Consider the following 22,685-nt stretch of genomic DNA (forward strand, 5'->3'; position numbering starts at 1 on the left):
TCCTCCAGCTCTACTTACAGGCCTTAGGCTGACAGACACTTGCTCGTGTGGATGTTGACTGAGCAATCAGCATAAAAAGTAGGGGAATTACAGTGGTGTGAAGAGAGGGAATGAGAGGCAGGGCTCTCCAGCGCAGAGTGCTGTAATCCCCAAGGTGATAATGTGTGGTGAGAGTGCAGCCTTGCTGTGGTAACATTCAGTGAAAGCGGCGTTTAAAAACCACAGGGGCCAGTTTTTCTTAGTGGGGGTTTGGTCTGTGAGAGTGGACGTCTCTGACGGTGTGGGCAGTGAAGCACAAACACAAGCGTTTCCACCGAGGGTCGACACTGACCCTGCAACGCTGTCGGACACACAATTATCAACATCAGATAGAAGGTCTATTCATTCAACTGAACCCTTTAACACAGAGCGTATCGCAGGCGACCAGCGACGAAAGCCAAGGTCCAGTGTGTAAGAATTAGTGACATCTAATGGTGACTTTGCAGATTGCAACTAACAGACGGCTCCGTCTACTCACCTCCCCTTTTCCCAAGAGAATGAATGTGGTTATTCTTGGTTTGCATTTTAAGAATCTGGTTCCAAACACATGTGTTTATTTGAGCCGCTGTAGAAACAGGTATTTATTTTCTTTTTCTTTTTCGACTCAGTGAAAATGACTGAGCACCAGCTCATCATCACTAGATATTGTTTCATGATGAGAATAGTGAGCGAGAGCTTCGGAATTCACCTCCAAGTTATTCATAATTGCGTGCCATTTATTTTGGGTCAGTAACTGACTCACAAAACAACATGGTTTCACCTCAGGTGAGATATTGCAACTTCATTTGATCTCAAAATGGAGCATTACTTTACGACACCATCAAAGTATTAACTGCTACGCTCTAATACAAGGACGAGAGCATATAAATGTAAACGGCTTCAGACACACACGAGCCATTGTTTTCATTACCGACGTAATCTCTTGACAAATGTCGTGATTAATCCATTTGCGTTTGTCGATAAAATACAGAAAGCGTTTACTGTCGTGAGGAGCAGAGACACTGATGGATTATCAAAGTCGTTGGTGATTCATTTAGTAATTAATGAATCAATTAATAATTGAAGCATCTACGAAACCCTAACAATTAAGGGATTTTGATTTGAAAAGAAATGATTTTTTCAGCTCTAATATCCATCAATCATCAAGAGACTCAAGGACAGTGTGGCAACACACACACACACACACACTCTCACTCACTCCCACACATACAAACACCGTCAAACTAATTTAATCACCACTGACATAGCAGACTAACTCCAGAGACAGGGAGGAAGGCCACAGCTCATTCACCTGCATTGTCCACTTCTTTACTGTTCTGCTGAATAACAAAGTGTCCGCACCGGAGACCCTGAATACTGATGAGCTCCATCCATCAGCAGTGAACTCAGGCTCCCGCACTTCAGAGCTCTATGAGCCACACAAACACACAGAGTTCAGACCCGAGCGGAATGATTCATCCATTCACAGCACACAGCGGTGGGCAGGATAATGAGGCGCCAGCAAGTGACAACAATCATCCTCAAGCAGGAAAACATCAACGTCCATTTTTATTAATGTGCACAACCTCTACCTCCAGTGGGTTTCAAGACTGCTCCCACCGACAGCGAAGCATTCAGAACAGCCCGCAGTCACAGACTGACTTCAGGTGTTCTTAAACTCAACAACACAGTCACAGAGACGAGACATGATAAACTGAGATGCTGCATTCTGGTGACAGTCATAAAAAGCATCAACTGTGGCGTGTTTCCACCGGCACGGCACGGCACGGCACGGCACAGCATGGCTAAGTTGCTTTTCCACTTGCATAAAAAGAGTATCTGGTACCCAATCAGTGGCCGGCAGTCTGGAGACGTCACGCATAGTATCGCCTCAGCACGCTTGGGACCTCACCAGACTGCTGGCCACTGATTGGTCAGAGTGCCGTCACAGGAAGAGACGTCCGGCACAAGAATCAAGCCGAACAATGGCGAACTGTAGATCAGTTAAAAAGACTTAACAATCACAAAAATGTGGGTCAATCTCCAATAATTACCAGGGAAATGTCTAAAATCTCAATATTTAACAGAGGAGTCTGGTGTATTTAGTGACAGCACTGTCACGGCACTTTCATGTAGCCATGCCGTGATGACTCCGCCCACATTGAGTAGGTATTTTTGTAGTGGAAAACCAACATAAACCGCACCGTGCCAAGGCGAATATGGATAACATGAATCATCAGAGTTATGTTTCAAACTTCATCATCAGCAGATGAAAACATTTCACAAAGCTGACGTTATATCTCACAGTGTGCAAACATTTGAATAACTGTAGGAAACAGGAAACTGGATGTTTGCAGGATAATAGAGGAGAATGAACAACAAATACTTGTTAAATAATGCCACATGGCAGCAACTCAATACATGTCAGCATGTACACACGGTCAACACAAGCTGCTGAGGTTCAAACAGAATGAAAAAGAAAGGTGTCGACGAGCTGGTCGGAGTATTTCAGAAATAATCTAGTGGGATTTTCACACAGCAGTTGTCTCGGATAAGAGACGCCTTGTTGATGCCAGAGGTCAGAGGAGAATGACCATGCTGCTTCCAGTTGACAGAGATAACTTGTTACAACCAAGGTATGAAGAAGTGTGTCTCTGAATGCACAACAAGTGGAACCTTGAAGCAGAAGGACTAAAGCAGTGGTCACCAACATGTGTACAGAGTATGGGTGTGTTTGTGGGTGAAAGACAGAGAGAGACAGTTTAATATAACAAAAATTGGACGACAATGGGAACTACTACTGACATTTTTATTACGTGCTCTGTGTACGTAATAAAGTGGCTGGTGAGTGTATACCTCAGGTGGTTATTAGCATCCAAATCAATATTCAAATGCTTGAATTTTACAAAAAGTAAATCAGTTTTTATATAATATGTATTATTATATGATTGGGAATTTAAAGGTAGCACATAGCCAAGTGGAAAGAGAACTTAACTTGTGACTGAGGGGTTGCCAGTTTGAGTTCCCCTGCCTGGACACTCTAAATTGACAGGTAGGATGTTGAATTTTCTTGAATTTTGGAACTAAAAACTGGAGAAAAACTATAGAACTGGCGGCAAGAACTGCAACATAAGGAACTCAAACAAAAGTACTATTTTTGTTAACTTGATTTCTTTGTGGGGGTTTTCATGGTTGCTCATTTACTTTATCAATACAACATTATTTAAACTGGACACATTGGACTACACCTCTGTCTGAGTCACTTATTTGTTAACCTAATTAGTCGTTCATGTTGAATTAAGAGATTTCTCTTGCGAAACAGCTGGAAATAATGTCTTTTTCCTCCCTCTTCAATGTGGACGCCGTCAGAAAGCTCAGCACGTTCAACTTAAGCTGCACAAAAACAACAAGAATATCTTCTTCAGTTCTTTGATCGACTCAAGCACACACTCCTGCATAATTTAACTTCCCTTTCGACCTTCAAGCATTATCCAGTCTGAAAACACCATACATAATAAGCTCATTATGTACATGCCCACACATATATCCATACAAACAGCGTCCTAATGTACACACAACTATAATGCACAGTAGGGAACTATTGTCCTCCGCCTCTCCGCGGCTCATCGCAGTGAGCAGCGGAGTGCTTGTCTGAGTGGGAGCCAGGCATCAAGCAAATGAAGTGATGAAAACAGAGGCGAGCCGCATCATCACAGCGCCGTTTAAAGCCTCTTCATCTTCAGACTGACAGATTTGACTCGTGTGAGCGCAGACAGAGTTGCCGCTGAGAAACGGGCTTTTCACATGGGCCTGGGTTTAAAAACAGTCACTGTGAATTATAACGCCAGATGCAGATTCAGAGGGACGGCTGCACACTACATCACTCTACACAAATGGCTCCAGGGCGGAACATGTATCATAAAACATTTACGTATTCACAGGCTGCACTATGTAAATAATTTGAATATATTTGCCTCTAAATGTCTCTTAATAGAGAGCAGCAGGACAGTAAGTCTCTTAAGCACAAAATATCATTTTTCGTCCGTCATTTAAATGAAATACAAGGCACAAGGACATTTGCATCATCCTCTTCAAATCTAATTCATTTCAAATATGAAACACTGAATTAGACACTGGGGATTCATAAAACTCCAAACTCTGCAATGCACCAGTAACTACTACTGTACCCTACAAACAGTTTCTGTGCAACAGCCAGCCTGAGCAATATGGAGTACCTTCTGTTGGAGGGCAGTGGGAGTAGGCATTTTTATATGTCCTATTATGATTACACTCCCAAAATAGCTGGGATTACATGATTTGATCATTGCAAAATATGCTTTAATAAATGTACTTTTTAAAAGTCCGTGTAAAAATGCAGAAGTTCTCCTCTTCACTCCTTCCACATGTTCTAAGCCACTACTTTCCAACATATTATGTTAGAAAACAGTGGCTGGTGAAAACACACATTGATGTAGAAAAGACTGAAAACATAAACATAACAACTTTGTCTTCCATCTTAACCATAAAACAGATGGAGTCCTCTGTCCTCTAATCCACCTTCATTTGGTTTCTAAAAGTGTTCATTTAATGTGCACCAATATGGACAAATAAAGCAGATAAACTAGTGCTACTAATGTGACAAGTGAAGAAACTGTTGAGATGTTTCTCAAGAAGTAATGATTGATGGATCATTTCTCGTCGCCCACAGTATTTGGCATGTGTACTTCTCATTACTGTAACTCCTAGACCGTGTAGGATATCTAGAAAATTCAAAAACTGTGATCTGCCTTTTGTTGTCTGGCTCATGTCACCCCCCCGCGACCCTCATGTGGAGGATACAGCAGTAGAAGATGGATGGATGGATGGATACGGAAAAGCAGAGAAATAGAGCTTTGCACCCATGCACTTGTCAATACGGTGAAGAACGACTGTCCAATCACAGAAGAGATTCACCAGTGTTTGTGACGTCAGCTTCTCAGTACTGTAATTCTTCTGCCAGATTTTGAAAGTGAAAGTTATCTTGGAAAAAGGGGCAGAAGAACTCACTCACTGAACATTTTTTGAAAATTCTACAGCCATAAAATCGAAAATTAATCCAGGCGGCCTGATTATCATGACGGTCATAAGAGGGTTAATTACAAGTCGCGCACAAAAGTGTTTAACCATCAAGGGTCTATAAGACACCAAAGAAAATTACAGTTGCAGTGGTTCCTCCATTAATATGTTAGTATAACATTTAATAATATATATTGTTAATATTTCAACACATTTCATTGTAAAAGGTACAAATTATTTACAGATTGGTTTTAAATAAAATATTCTGCCTTCTCTCACAGGCTGCTATACAAATAGTTCACCTTTCTGCTCATTGACATTGAACCTGCTGGTTCATGGTAAAGTTCCTCAACACAACAGTTCTCATACCTTTATTCAAATTATACTGTAATGTAATGTAACATAAAGTTTGACTGTATAACACATTTAACTTTTTGTGAGCATGTTATAGTGAAATAAATAAGAAATGTGGTCCAGGAATGACTGCTAAGGTACAGCTACTCCAGATACATCACTAGGACTGTATGGTGTGAGGTAAACATAAACATAATATTCAAGTCAATCTTGTCAAATATGAACGATTTTCTCAATTCAGGACTCACTATTAGGTTGGAATACTAATCCTGTCAACACACAATCGCAAATTTACAGGAAGTAAAACGCTTCTGAAATCTGAACGTGAAGGTCCTCAGGGGACAAGAGAAATACCGTTTAAGTGAAGGAAAACTGACAATGACACTTCAGTACAACTGCACTGTAACAGCAGGGAGACAGACACACACACACACACACACACACACACACAAAACCAGGGTGTTTCATGTGTGTGTGTGCAGTCTCTTCACACTTTCCACAGTTGAAGCATCTACTTAGTTTTACTTTACAGCCATCCCCCCCTCAGGAGACATTACAAGATAAATGGTCTTAACAAAAAACTCCTCTGCAGTGAATGTGATGTTCTCCATCTTCCCCTCACACACTCACAACGCAGCTTTCCTGAGGCTGCAACACAACACCTGCTTAAACACCCAAGAGAGAAGTTACAGTCATTTGCAAAAAAAAATAAATAAAAAAAACTGTCGAGAGCAGCACAAACACAACTTTTGGCCTGAACTGCTGAACTTCTGTGGAGCAGGGTAATTATGGCTCGCTGGGGTGAAAATCCCAACAGACTCCAATTAGTGCCCTGTCTCGGCAAAGGAGGATCAGGTGCAGAATTTCTCCGATCACAGCTTCTTGGCCACCTTCTTCTCGGACGATAACAACCTTTCGACAAGATAAAACACACACACTGATAAGACCTCCTCTTCATGCCGAGGACACTTCCTACTTCCTCCTAAGACACATGCTGGTTCTGGTGATATACTGTAGGCCCTGGGGACCCATTGCCCCGCATGTTTTAGATGTTTTCCTGCTCCAACACACCTGAAACATCTCAAACATGTAGGACAGTGGGTCCTCAGGGCCAAGATTGAGAAACCCTTTCACTCTCATTCATCTTCTACCACTTTATGCACCACATGAGGGTCACTGGGGGCGCTGGTGCCAATCCAAGCTGTGAATTTCTCTGTGAGATAAATCAAGTATCTATCTATCTATCTATCTATCTATCTATCTATCTATCTATCTATCTATCTCTATTGACATAAACCAATATCACTTCCTGTGTGCAGTGCAGTAATGGCACCAAGCAACACAAGCTCTAAAAACTGCTCTACTGAGAAGAGAGTTGTGGCTTACTCAGCGTTTTGTGAACTTCGCTGGGTTTGACTGTAACACACGTTTGTTGACATTTAAAACGTATCCACTGCAGCTTTAAATGAAATCTTTCACTGGAGCTCAAAGTGTTTTTGTTTGCGTGATGATAATGGCAACCCCTGCTGTTATGAACACGGACAATCTCCTGCTGCGTTGCCTTGGTAAAATGTCCATGTTTGAAGGACATTTGGAGTGTATGAAAACAGCTTACAATGCAGTCTTTGTTAGAATCCTCAGCCGCATGCAGTCCAACTGTTACAATGCATTTGGGCCTGCAACTAAGAGAGTGAACTCCATGTTTCTCTCAGTATCACTCAAAGTAACACAAAAAGAACATGGCTCCACACCAAAGGTGAAAAGCTGTTCATTACACTTTTTGGGGGGCGGACATTAATATTCATTATGTGCAGTCTTGCAGAAACTCGGTTCTCTAAGGGCTTTGCAGAACTCAACAAGAACACACCGTTGTTTCTCTAACAACCAGTGGGGGTGGAATTGTAGTGGCAGGAGAGAACGTCTCAGCAGGAGAAACTATTAGCTCCACGCCCATGCTTCTATCACCGTCTCCCACCTCTTCCTCCATTCCTTCCTTCCTCTCTGGCTTATTCCTGTTCTGAGCCATGACCCTTGCTTTTCATCACACCTGCCATACTTTCCCCGTCATCTTTTTTTCCCGCCTCCTCCTCGTGTCTCCTGTGCCCATGCACACACACACACACACACGCAGCAGAGTCACTGAGGGATAAAATGGGAAAAGTTGAAAATGTCACTGCAGTTGTGAGGAACCCAGAGGGAATACAAGTCGACAGCCTGCAGACCTGAAAGTTCATCTCCTTATACGTTATATCCTCTATAACCTCTTTCTAAAATGATTAGGTGAACCAGCTAACACAGTTCCTGTTACCTGTGACTGTTTTGACCTGTGGTGTTTTCAGCTGTGCATGAATTATGACATAATAAACACACCGGAAACACAGTGATGCTGATGATGAAATCAAAGAGTATTGAGAGTTGTCCCGAGCTTTAAAAAGCAAGGTGTGCTAAAAACATTCATGGCTAACGGCTATGCTAACGGACGGACGAGAAATGACACTGGAATACGCACTGCTACCAAAAATGAAGAAGACAAAGAAGTAGGGATGAGCCGAATCACTGGATGGGATCACGACAGATGAAAATGGAGAATTATGTCTTTGAAATAGCTTGAAATGACTCAGCAATAACAGTTGGTCTTCAATGAATATTGGACTGATAACCGTATCGAAAGATACTCGATTTTGTGACAGCATTACTGGTATCGGACATGAAAAAGTGGAATCTTGCCATTTGTATGAGGATACTGACTGTTTTAATGTGAAAGTGCTGTTTTCAAATGAAAGTGTAGTGTGGATGTAGCCTTTGTGTAAGCGCTAGGTATGAGCTGATGACATACTCAGTATAGATATAGCTTGAAATGACTCAGCACAAATGTGTTGGTAACAGCTTCATGAGAAAAGTAAATAAAGAAACAATAAAGTTCTGTTCTATTCTGTTCAATACATAGCTAAAAATGACTGTATATCGGACTGATATCAGTAGATAATCGAGTTTGTTGTATCGTTATTGTATCGGACACAACAAGTGGTATCGTGTCATCCCTACAAAGAAATCAGTGTGTGCAACCATCCAATGTGAATTGGAGCCAAAGCCAATTAAAACCAACGTGCATTACCACTGGTTAAAAAGCCATTTAAACCTGCAAATAAATTGTTTTTTTGACCAGTGGGAACGGGACTCTAACGTTCATATGATTTGTGTAACTCCTTTTCTCGCTCGCCCTCCTCTGTTTCACCTCAAAGGGCTTCGCTCTGATTTTGTCTTGTTGTGTTGAAATAAAGCCTTTCCCTTCCGTCTTTAATGGCCACTGACTCAGCTCTCTGTCCTCTGCTCTAATACAAACCGACTGGCCCTGCTTCTTCTCATCAGCGGTGGCTGCAGAGTATCTGGAGCAGCAGGCTGCACAGCTGTGGTCACCAGGACATGACATTAAACTGTGATCAGCATATATCTCAGTGTGTAAAGAGGACACCACCGACACTGCAACTTAGTTATTTTGACAGAAAAATATCCACTCAGCCCCGAGGCAGGAACCCAAATTGCTTTCTGCCAATTGAAATACTGCACATTACAGTTTGCACTCGATCTTTACATATATTTTAAGTGGTAAGGTACAATGGGGTGAGAGACCTCCAGTGTTTAAACTATTCTATAGTCCAATGCAACATAGTTATATTAACAGAAAAATATCCCCTCAGCCACAAGGTAGGAGCCCAAAATCCATTTCTGGCAACTGAAATACACACTAGCCCATCAAGCCATTGATCCAAATTAAATCATTCATGACTCTCAGTTGGTTGGTGCACTTTACAGCTTAGGTTGGTGTGACACAATTCCAGCTGAATCATCAGTGGCTACAAACAATGAGCACAAAGTATCAGCAGAAGTTAAAGGTACAAGTCTGTGAACATGAAAAAACTTGAGTTATCTACAGTTACAAAGTGCAGCGCAGAGAGAAACCATCCATTCAAAGAGCTGACGGATGCGAACCCATGTAATATTCATGGTGAGCTACAGAGTAAAGTGGTGGTTAGCACTGTCACCTCACAGCAAGAACTTCCCCGGTTTGTTTCCCAGGTTGTCCGCCGCCTTTCTGTGTGGAGATAGCATACGTGATGCAGTTCCACCAAAGGAAAACAAAGCTTGAATATCAGTGGAGCACTGGAAGACAAACTTTCACCCGTGACAGAGGGTATTATTGGCAGATAGTGAGCAAGGAATTCTGAAAGTGCATGCGTCACTTGTTGGCTTTAGCATTTTTGTCGGTACTTAGTAAATAAAACTCATCCATTGAATACAATCGCACAAGTAATGGTGTGAACACACCCTAGCATTAATATGAATGGTATGAAACGGTTGGCTCTGTGAGTTGGCACAGTCGTGGACTGGTAAGCTGTCCAGGTTGTGTCCTGTTGTGTCTCAGCCAATGTCATCACATGATTCAGTGTCTTTACGGTCCCACGGTGGCAAGAAAAAGCTTCCAGAAAAGTGAACGGCATCATTGGCTGTTTCAGGTCACCGGGGTTCACTGCACACGGCACAATTGAGTAAGTATCAAGCAATCTATCACAGGACTTGACAGCGTGAATAACACTGCCCCTTATCATTCTGCAGGTTGATTTTTCATTATTGCAGATTTGCAATATCCCGACACCTGCAACTTTTTGATAAACTTTCCCTCATCCATGTCCTATTGTTCCCGTTGTTCCAACTCCTGGTTTTCTGGCTGGTATAAACCTGATTGGAACACTGCTTCCTGCCAAAAAGGAGTTGTTTTCATTCCAACTGTTATATATATAGATTGAATTGTGTGACGTCAGTGACTAGAACTCAAAAAATGAAAAAATGATGATGTTTTTGTAACTTAGCGTCATATGTTCACTAACATTTTATTTACTTTTCTTTTCTGTGTGTAAGGACGATGTGTCCACTCTGAGAAGATCCTCTACTGTAATTGAGACTGAAAGAGCCTGGTGACCTTGATAGCTAATGCAGCTACAGTTGCTAAGTTTAATGTTCCCGATATAATGTGGAATTATGGTCGGCCATAACTAATATATTAGCTGTGGCAAATAGAGTTGTCAGAGTAAAATCCATTTATTGTCGGAGTCTGTCGTCTCACAGTGATGAAGCATCATGACCTCCGCAGTAGCTCTGATATTTGAAGAGACAACAAGTCATCTTTGATGACGACAGCGCCGCGTGATGGATGTGTTGATTTTTTTTCACGATCCAGATTTCTCCAGGGGGACGGCCTCCAACATATACAGCATACATCAGTCCGGCAGGTCCTAATAGAAAATAGATGGACTGCAGTCATGTGCTCGTCATGTAACTACCTGTTCCTGGGTTAATAAACACAGATTCATGGCCAGTGACGCCACATTGGTTCTGTAACCTTGACTTCATCAGATCCCATTAATGGCTCCACTTTGCCGACACACATTTCCATAAATGACGCTAAAGAAGAAAGATGCAGCAGATTTATCCGCAGCGAGTAGTCTCACCCCATATTCAAACAAAAATGGCAACTGCTTCGCTCCCAGTGCAAACAACCAGCTCACAAAACGGAAATAAATCCCATGAGACACAGCTTTGCCACACTTCAAATAGACTCCTCAGCAATTTCAACACTGGATTAATCCTGTAAGAGATTAGGGGGTTTCATAATATCTGCTATTTAAACAGTTACCACTAATATTTCCCTGGAGCTCTTTCAGCTTAAATAACCAGTTTTTGTTTTTAAATAAAAGGCACAAAGTAGCATTCATTGGATGAGTAATAACATGCCCCCAGCATCTCAGTAATTTACTGTAACTCAAATTAAACCTGTCCACAGCCTGCAGCAGCCTCATCATCAAACCGTTCCTTCATAACAAAACCATGCAGATCCCTGAACCTAATTAGCTGAGACACTGGCCATCAAGTCCAAGGTAAAACAAAAAAACCTCCACTTATTCAACAGGATGAACTTAACTTAAGATACTTATGATACTTTTACCATTTACCCACCAATCTCTACCAACGACTGACCATTGACGTGGTGCGGCCTGGGCTTCAGATTGTCTCTCGGTTATTTGTGTTTCAAATATTACACATTACTACCAAAATCCATCCTCCATGATGGAGCATTATTTACATTATTTATTTAGCCATTCCAGCTCCACGTGGCCTCTCTATTAAACTGGAATGAAAAAGCGGCACGGCGGCTCACGCACAGATTGACTGCGAGGGAAGAGACACAAATATGAAAACCCTCAGGACAAAATACTCAGCGCCCTAAATTCCCTCTGATAAATACTTGACCTCGCCTCTGGCTCTGGCTCTGGCTCTGAAACATGAAATGTGGAGAGAAACGCTGTTGCTCACGATGATTAAGTGAATGATGTACTGTATTATAGGTGGACTCGCTGGGGAGTAAATGGTTGAAGGACATCTTATTGGTTTCAGGGAGCTTTGGTATGATTTCTTTGTTTCTGTGTATGGATTTTAAATGGATGACATTCCTCTGGGTCGAAAAAGCTTTTTCTTTAGTTTTAATTTGGTGGTTCTGTGCTCTTGTGGTGCCAATCTTTTCCAATCATCTCTACTTTTTAGTCCTAACCCTCAACTATAATTCACTTTTACCCAGTGTTGTAAAAGGCATGTGAAGGATTGAATTATCTTTGAAGAGTTCACGGTTCATTTGCTCAATATTGCTCCTTTTTAAGTTTTGCTAAACCTTAGGATAAGTTAACTTGTTATGATGATTATTCAATCCAGACATACTACATTACTAACATAATACACAGCACTACTACATATAGGACGGAAACAAACAATTATTTTCATAAATCTACTACATGTTTTGGCCATAAAATGTCAGAAAATATTGATCAATCTTCCCCAGAACTTTAAATAATTCACTTTTTCTGAATTATTTGTTATATGAGGCAAATAAACCAGAATATATATATATATATATATATACATATATATACATATATAAATATAAATATATATAACTATATATATATAAAGCTGAAAACTCAGAGAACTTAATCGATTATCAAAATAGTTGCTGATTCATTCAGTAGTCGATGAATTGACTTGAATTGACACTGAGCTGTGAACACTGACCTCCGTCTGCTCATGTGTGACAAACCGGAAGATTCTCCTCATTCTGAGGAGGCGCAGTAAAGTTTCAATCCACGGAACACTTTTGTCCACACAAGGCAATATGCAGTTTATGTCGAACAAAAATGAGACAGTTCAGTCTAAAAAGCAACAGAGCTGCAGGTGGACATGGTACACATGGGCACTAAAGGCCAGTGACAGCTCATCAATAGGGGGCACTAGGACACCGCCCTATGAAGAAGAAGAATCCCATTCATCCACTCTAAAAACACTTCTACCTACTCTTCTGCAGAAAGGACGTCTTTTTGCTGCAGAGGCAAGAGCACTAACCACCACACGTGAACATGAAGCCCTTTAAGATCTATATTTGAATCATAATCTGCAGTTCAAACATTCTACGTGGTCTGTGATGTACTTTCTGTCATCTCTGGCCATCGTAAAGTGTGCATGTGCAGTTCACTCCTTTTCAATACATGAGACTTGGGTTCCCAGAAAATCAGTAAACAACAAACATTTATATTTAAGTCGCACGAGACTTAAAATCAGCAGGAAAAGCTTTGAGTGACATTATTATCCCAACGTGGATAAATTGAAAGATACACAAAATATTGATGTAACACAGTATAAACTCTAAGTGCAACAGATATGATTTTGTTTAAAAATCATATCTTCCTTCTTTTAATCTGCCAATTTCTAAATAAAAACAATTCCCTTCTCCTCAGTTTTTCTGAATGAACCCTTTCCTGGATCATTTTTCAGGTGAACGGAATACACTCCCACACTCGGGTCCAAAATATTTCTCATATTTAATTCATGCGTCATTTTTATTGTTTGTTTGTTTTTCCTCCTGCAGTGGTAGTGACCCTCTTCCACCCAGCGGGAACATTAAAGTTTAATTTCTTCTCATCCTCTCTGATCCCGGCTTTCTCGCCTCCCTGCGAGAACACTTGGCGTTCCTCTCCTTATTGATCCGCCCCTGAATCCTCTTTTGTCAATAAAGCCTTAAAGTGTATCTGTGCATCCACTGTTTTCATTATCACTGGTGTTCCCATAAGTCCTTACATGTGTTGAATTGACCCTCACACACCCCCACACACACACACACCCCAACTTTGCCTGTTACAGTTAGTTTTTCTATGGAGATCAGTGGAGTGAAATAATAGTTTCCTGCATGCTTTATTCTCCATTTCCCTGGGTAGAGTTTGGTGCACAAGTGCAGACACAAAATGAAATGAGAATTCTACTCTTTTTTTTTTTGTAAAGCTGCACTTTTCAGCACTCTTATATTAACAGTTGATCTGATGACTCACAGTGTGAGAGAAGTTTCTGGAGCCCGCAGAGATTTATCACCCAATTCTCCCCTCGGTCTTATGGAGCTGATTAGTATTCATTTAGTTTTCCCTTTTTCTGTCTTTTCAGATCAAAACCACACATTTTTCTCTGACCTCATGCTCAGTATGGAAGACTCAGAATCTCATTATCAATGATAAGACGGCAAAGGCGAACATAGGTCTGGATGAGTCCAGCCATTCTAGGACCTCATTATATATAATTATCATATTTTTCTTGTATCCTAACAACTATACAATAAAACCACTGTTTCATACATAAATGTAAAGTAAAGGATCTCCAGGTTTTCAGAGTTTAAACCTCGGGTTTCCACACTGTTTCACTACAAGGACCGCACTGTATAGCCGTCATATTTCCAACTGACCAGTGGAAGAGAGGAGGCGCTACAGAGCTGCTAGTAATTTACTACTAATGTCATGATAAATAAAAGCATTATTCAACCTTATAAATATATAAGAGTCAATACTTACCCAAACACTTTGCTGCATACAACGCAGATTATGAACTAAAGAGACGTTATTCCCTTAATTGCAGCACTTAAGCGTCTTCTACACAGAGGTTGAGAGGGAGTGGAGCGGTCCGTCTGTCTGTCTGCCTGTCTGTCTGCACCAGATGAGGGGCATGCACCCTTGTGTGATGAGATCCTTCTAAATATTTTCATGGATTCTTAATTGATTTATTCTTTGAAGCATGAATACTAATCTATACTCTATAATAGAATACACTATAATTGCAATGCCTTGACCTAAGTGAGGTAAGTACACAAAGTCCCAGCCATAACAAGAAAATTAGATTAGAATTGGCACAATAATTTTTTTTCGGTGTTTCGGTTTCGGTCCGTGTTTCCTGATTTTCAGTTTTGGGAAATCAATTTTTCATTTGGTAATATCGCTCTGAGCCTGTTTTCAGAAACAGTTTGGTCATGGTCGATTTTACCGTCCACTCTGCTCCAACCTTGCTTTGGTTTGGCTCTTCCAAATGAATGTGAATTACATCGTGATATGCCATGAAGGTAAAATTTCCCAGAAAACATTACATGCACCACACACTGAGGTCTAGTCCTCTATTATTGCAATGATCCCAATGTCAGGTGTGATTAAGGGCCGGGTCATACTTTCCAAAACAAGATAACCTTTGCTCGTTATTTAGAATGTTATGTAAAATTAAATTTGTGAGCGAATAAATCATAATAAAAAAAAAAAAGTGACGCTAAACATAACAGCAGTGTCATATTCTTATGACGTCTAAGGGAAATGAGTCAGCCATTGTAAACATCTAAAATCAGGAAGAGGTTTTGTAGCAACTCACACTTGAGCAGCGTTCGACCGCCAGGAGACCAATTCACAGCCAAAGTCTTCGCTTCAAAAGACTCATTTTAATCCAAACCACTGGGAAACAGCATGTTGTGACATTGTTCACTCTCACTCTTTGTCTGTGCACTTCATTTTTCTCCAGTGGAAGCTCATTACTCCGTCAATCACTCATCCACCTACACGTGTACATTTGCATCGCAGAGCGCACGCTCCTGACAAAGATGTCACAACAACGCTTCAGACATGGACCCCTTCACACCGCGCTGGCAGATTAAAGACAGTTGAACAAAACTAAAAGTATTTAGAAGACGACGCACCAGTGAGACCATTAACTCTACAGGAAAATGTTCAACAATGTCATAAATCAAAAGGGAAGTAGATTCATTTCCTCATGGGCTTTACTTTCCCTCCAGTGTCACCAGCAGACTGACACTCTTGGCTTTAGCTGAAATCATTTAACTAATAAAGTCGCTGCAGTCGCCGGTGTTAAATAATTCAGAGCAAATGTACTTTGTCTTCAGGAGAAATAATGTTATTCCACAAGCAGACCAACAAGTATCGACTTCATCGAGGTCACTTAATCTTTTTTTAATTTAACTCGGTCATCTGCATAACTCAATACCTAAGACTCCTGGGATGCTTGTTTTTTTTGTTGTTGCCGATGTTTTCTCCCGTCTCTGTAAATAATCCTGACAACTGTTGAATGGATTATCATGAACTGAGGACAGGGCATTTTGGTGATCCTCCGACGTCAGCTAACCTCATGTCAAATTATTAATTTGTCCTGTTAGTGATGTCCGCTTCATCCCCACTCACATAAATCATCACTTTTCCAGCTCCAACTCAGCAAAACTTGTGCAAAAATGATTTCACTGTGTTTTAGAACCATTTTTCAAATCAACGATTACAATAATATGGGGATAATATGATAATATTATCTTAGTACACTACTTTAAGATCATCCCACATACATAGCATGCTTTCATGTGATCAGGAATCATAGAAATCACCATTTCTTCAATTCACCAGGATTCAAACTAGGAACCGGTGCCAGTGAGGCACTCGTTGGACACTAATCCACCCAGTGAACAAAGAAAACACTGTAAAACCGCTGCAACAAAACACAAATTGCTGAAAGCTTTTTGAATCATTTTCTTTCCTCTCTGAGAAAAGAACATCTCACACTTTTCCAATTAACACTGACACTGAAACTAACCTGTAGCACAAACGACGGAGGAGTAAATAACCGTTTGTGGCAGCTTAAACTCACACTTTTGTCTGCCGTTCTCTAAGCGGTGCTGTCATGTTGTAATACTGAGCGGGTGTGTTAGATGCGCGGTGGCTTTTCACGGCCGTTGGTTGTTCCCACCGAGTTCCTCGAGCCTCATCGAGTTAACTCTGCTAACCCGTCATCGTCTGTGGCTGCTCAAATATGTATTTGTGCTCCGTCGTCATTTCTGTCATGAACAGCGAACTGTCTCCGGTGGAGATGAAGACGTGAAGCTCCGTGTGAGACCTGCCGCTGAGATCTCTCCACTGCCACAGACTTGACTTTATTTATTGAGGTGCTGTGGTTTATGGGCCGTGCATGATGTGTGCGCTGCTGGCTCCAACTGCGTGAGACGGATAGAGAGTGGGAGACAAGTACACAGAACGAGAGAAAACTAGAGGAGAGAGTGACTCTCTCATATGACGTTCTCACAATATACTGTACAATAATCATACTTTAATTTAGTCTATTTTAATTTTCATGATTTTCTCCATTTTCATGAGTTTAAAGCGAGATCACCAGAAAATGACTTGTCTTGATTGTCACAGCACAGACAAATGCCTTTATTTGTGTGCTCGACAGATTTCCAGGGTCAAACGTTCTATTTCTGAAAGTCTCTCTGTTTTATTGTCCAACCTTTTCAATTTCATTTCAACACAGGCAGCTGTTGTTGGTGCAAGAGCAGCCATCTTTCCATTTAAGGACTGTTAGACGAATCATGCCAAGTGATGTCATTATCTTCAGGTAGCTCTGTGGTAGAGGGAGGGGCTGTGGGTTCAACTCCTGGCTCTGTCCTTGGGCAAGACACTTGTACCGATATCACAGACTCAAGTATCTACCGATACCATATAAGTCCGATATGGTCATTATAGCCCGTTTCTGTACTATGAAGCTGTCGAGTCATTCCAGTCATTTTTATCTGTCCCATATCTACTCCAGTGATGTTGACCGGTATCGGACCGATAACGATTCCCATCCCTACAGACCGTGCTAAAATCTGTGATTGTGATAAAAACCCAATAATGTGGAGTCTTACTGAACGTCCGGGTTTATTTTAAGCAGTGGAATCCACGTCTGAAACCTTTTGTGAAACGTCTTGGCATCCAACTCGTCGAGCTCTACAGAGCTGTGGCGCTTCTGCTTTACCTCCATCAGTCATATGCAAAATATAGCAATGTGTGTATGTGTAATGTCACAGGGCAACACAAAAAGAAAACACAAAACACACAAGAGTGGAGCGGTGATAATAGGATTAATCAGTGTTGCGTGAGGTCATTTTATCATGGTGTGACATTTGCTTTCATTTAAAAGTTATGTACTACACCCTTAAAATACAGAAGTGCACTGAAGTTTGGAGTTTTGTGTATCGTGTGTTACGCCAAATATATAGATTAAAAAAACAAAAGTGCATTATATCACGGCTGACAGCTGCACTGATTTATAAAGATCAGCATCGGCCGTAGAAAAACTGGTCAACATCTAAACTCGATTATTTAACTGGCACAAAGAAACAAGCCGACAGTGGTGTCGTGGTGAAAACCCGCTTTACGGTCACACTTATTTTCAGGAAACACACGCTGCTATACCTTTTACAATCGGAAACACTATCAACCACGTCCAGTACAACCACGTTCATATGGAAACTGTCAGACTGCTGCACAGGCAGGAGGAGAGCAGCAGGAGGATTCTTTTGATTCATATACAGCGGGAAGTCCAACATCCAGGTAGAAGAAAGAGAAAACAGGAATGGAGAGAGAAGGATGGATGTGTGGCCTTAGACACATGGGGGCAACACAGTGACGCATGTGGCAAGCACTGTTGTCTCACAGCAAGACGGTTGCTGGTTTGCGTCCTGGTCCAGGCGTGTTTTTTTTTTCTGGGTTCCCCAGTTTCCTCCCACAGTCCAAGACTGTCAATCACGGTTGTTTCTGCCCTATGTCAGCTGGGATTAGCACCAGCAGCCGCACAACCCTCAGGTGGAGGAGAAAGTAGTAGACAATGGATGGATGTTCAAACTTCGCTTGGATGTGTGTGTATATAAATATATATGTATATATATATATATATATACATATATATACGTATATATGTATATATACGTATATATGTATATATACGTATATATATATATGTATATATATATATGTATATGTATATATATGTATGTATGTATATATGTATATATACACACATATACATATATACATATACACATATATATTAGAGATGTAACGATATGGAAATTTGATATCACGGTTATCGTGACCAAAATTATTATATTATATATAAGTATAATTATATATAATAAAAAATAATAATATATTATTATAAGTAGTGGGTGGTGTTCATGTAGATGGCTCATCAAGTTGGAGGTGTTACCCCCCTTCGCGGAGATTTTTTTTTGGCATTTTCTGCACAAAGGTAGATTGTCATCGATTATTTTCCCGTTAACATCCTTTAAAAATCCAAAATATGCCCAGACTTCTGATCTAGTTTTCTTACTGGGGGAGAAAATCTCTTGAGCGCAGGTCGCTTCAGCCATGTTGTCACGGGACAGACAGTGCAAACTGCGCATGCGTACCCGCTTCTGAGCGAGTGGCATTCAGGTGCTGCTGCTTATATATTAGCAGTATCACTGAGTTTTTCGGTAATCAGTTGCGGTAATCAATCACGGTTTTACCGATAATTAAAATTTGAAACGGTATTACTAACCAGCGGGAATTTTACCGCGGTTCATCGTAATACCGGTTATCGTTACATCCCTAATATATATAGATATACATACATACATACATACATACATACATATATGTGGATATATATATAGATATACATACATATATACAGCCTAGAAGTGCAACGGTGTACCATAAAGTAATTACTCCATCATGGTCTATAAAAGAATATAAAAGATTCAGGTGAAGCTGATGATGTTCTTTCTGCCAGGGAGGCAGGAGAAAGGATTGAAGGATGAAAAGCAATAAAATGTTTTAAAATAAAGTTAAACATCAGGGTTTTTTTATATATATATATAGAAAACTGTTAGAAAATGCATATTGTTGGAAATAATGACTCTTCAATTCAAAGCTGAAATGACACTCAGGTTTGACAAATGCTTGGCTGCACAGCAGGATTGCTGTTATATTGAAGAAAGGAGAGCCAGTGTGGGAGAAGGGAGGCGGAGAAGCAGACAGAAAGGAGCAGAGTGAGCAAAGATGAAACGAGTTAGTGTGAAGTCAATTTTGAAGTTACAGGACAGGCAGGAGAAAATAGGGACAAGACACAGCAGGAGGACAAGACTTGTGTCGTGGAAGTGGATGGAGACACACACGCATACGTCATCTCTATTCCTCTCCTTACTTTGTCCTGCTCCTCTCCTTCACTTCCCCTCCCTTCTCCTCCCTCTCCTAAGCAGAAGAGGGTGACAGACACTCCCCCACTTCTCTCACACACACACACTAATGCTTTGCTTCTGTTGTGGCACAGTGTTCAGTGGCATTTAGAGGAAAGAAAAGAGACTGTGTTCACCTTCATCTCTGCATCACAGTATCAAACCGACAACCTTTCAGTCCTCTGGAACTGTGCAAGCACAGTCTGGCTCAAGCTTCTCTGAGCACCAAAATAACCACAAAACATTCAGAGATTAATTTGGGATGCTGTGGCTCAGAGGCAGACTGGGTCGACTACCAACTAGAAGGTTCAATTTCCAGCTCTGCTTGTCCCCATATAGCAAAAGCCACCAGCTGTGAATGAGAAGCTCTTTGAGTGGTCAACAAGACTAGAACATTTCATGACACTTTACTATTTTACATTTAATATTTACTACTATTACGCACATATCACATGTCAGCAGCAGCGTGGATGCTGCGTAAAAGTTGAATCCAAAACATACGTTCATTGATCCAGATCACACACAAAATAGATCACATCATACTCACTGTGCTGCGCGTGCACACACGACAGGCACCAAATACTGCAGTTAGTTTAGACTCAAGGAAAAATGACTTTACTCGGATTAAATCTCAACGCGACAAATGGCTTCTCCGCGCGCAGCCCGGATCCTTCTCCTCCGGGAGAAAAGTGTCAGAGCGCACAGCGGCGCAGTCTCTTACCTTCTCCTCTTGTCCCGCACGAGCTGGAGAGAAGCAGAACCTGAGCGACGATAATACCAGCGACTCTTTTAGTCCACACATCCATGATGGAGAAGCGGAGGGAAAACTGCAGAGACAAACCACGGCGACTGAGAGAGAGGAGAAGAGAGGAGAGGTGGAGAGACGACAGAACCTCTGCTCTCCAGCTCCTTCCTCTCACATACACCACACTGAGAGAGGGGGAGAGGGAGAGAGAGAGAGAGAGAGAGATGGTCTTTCAACGACCTCCTCCTCTCCTCATGAACATAACATTGTCTTTTTCTATGGATTTGCAAACCCACATAAGGCTATCAACAGATGTTCTTACATGAATGAGAAGCTATGTCTAATGTCTAAACATGATGATTTACCAATCTGTGAATTGCCCAAAAATCCCCAGCTAATGAATAGATAAAAAAAAATCAAACACAACAACAAACAAAACACAGTGGCAGGAAATGGGGAAAAAAAAAGGGGCATTGTCATTTTAGACAACAACATAGACCAAACAGACCCCTAAAAAGTGCCATGTTCACCAGTAATGTCCAAAAACGGTCTCCAAATACTGAAGAGTTAACATTTTCCAACGCACTCAGTGTCCAGTGGACAGAAGAGAAGATCTGGCACTAACAACAGGACCTGTTGGTGGATCAATGGAATGGGACAAAGGGGACACTGGCCCCAGATGAAATGTGATTGGCCCCTGAAGTGCCCCGGGTTAGGGTTAGCACCTTTCACTAGTCATGTAATTGATGATTAGAGATGATGAATACATGCAGTTTTACACTCAAACAACTGGTGGCTTAAAGCAGTAAACACAAATGTCCATTATTCAAACCAACAGAATAAAAAGCTGTATCTGTATCTATCGTACGCACTGAAACAACTTGTGCATTTTGTAGCACAACTATGCCATTAACACAAAGCTTCGGTCATTTGAATAGGAAACAACTGTTCCTTGTGTCACACAGTTAAACGGTCTATAATGTCACACCACAAACACATCAGATCTTACCCTTCAAAATAAAAGCCATAGGATCTACACAATAGAAGGGACACAACTCAGTAAAACAGCCTCCCAGTGATATGAACCTAAAATAGAAGCTTATATTTCAATTTTGACTTTAAGTTGTTTAAAAAGCTTTTAATTATGCTTTAAACAATTCCATCAACAATACAATAGTCGGAACAACAAAATAATATTTATTAATATAAGGTCAAATTAGATTTTTTTTTTTAAATATTAATATTAGCCATACACAATTTAAAATTTTAATAAAAAAATATATATACATATATATATATATATATATATATATATATATATATATATATATATATATATACATATACACATATATATATATATACACATATACATATATATATATATATATATATATCTCTATATATATAGTAAGTCCATGCACCTAATTCTGGAGGCACAGCTCATCGCTGCCTCATCTCACCATTCTCCGGTGTATTAGAACAACAGGAAATGCGTAAATTTGGCGATTTTGACCATAGAAATGTTGAAATCATACAGAAAACTCATTTATACAACAGTCAAGTGAACAAATTGGACGGTTTGTGTTTCCACGCTTGCCAATATGACCAAAAGAGGCCGACAGAGGCTTGTTGCGTGGGGTGAAGTCTGCCATCTCTTTTACATGAATATTCAGTCCCATGCATATACATGAATTCATGCATACTGCAAACACAAAGAGGCACAAAGAGACTTCATGCCTGCTGATGTGATTGAGTTCCTCTCAAACCTTGTGATGTGTTCAATAAAACGTCCAAATGATCGTACATTTCTTTGAATGACTGATCATACATGGTACAGTGGGTGATTGTATCGTACAAATACAACAGTTATCATCATGTGGCAACACTCATTTGTACTGAATATTAGTTTGCACGGTGTTCTTGGTTAACGTGTTGTGTCATGGTCCTTTAATGTCACATCCTTTGATATCTACACCTTATCGACACCAATACCATTGGGTCCAGAAGAAGATGGTGACACACCAACATGGATCCCAAGCGCTGTTAAACACCTCTGCAAACAAACTAACG

At 40.7% G+C, this 22,685-nt stretch overlaps 1 protein-coding gene across 1 annotated transcript in view; it reads right to left on the reverse strand.

Moving 5' to 3' along the window:
• Window positions 1–20,766, reverse strand: part of LOC122765052 (contactin-associated protein-like 4) — a 58,028-nt gene extending 37,262 nt beyond the window's left edge. The window contains exon 1 of the mRNA XM_044019117.1: window positions 20,589–20,766. Within this exon, the coding sequence (XP_043875052.1) occupies window positions 20,589–20,673 (85 nt within the window). The 5' untranslated portion in view covers window positions 20,674–20,766. The remainder of the gene's footprint in view (window positions 1–20,588) is intronic.
• Window positions 20,767–22,685: the final 1,919 nt, after the last annotated feature.

Source organism: Solea senegalensis, linkage group LG2 (genome assembly GCF_019176455.1).
Source record: "Solea senegalensis isolate Sse05_10M linkage group LG2, IFAPA_SoseM_1, whole genome shotgun sequence".
NCBI classification, from domain to species: Eukaryota; Metazoa; Chordata; class Actinopteri; order Pleuronectiformes; family Soleidae; genus Solea; species Solea senegalensis.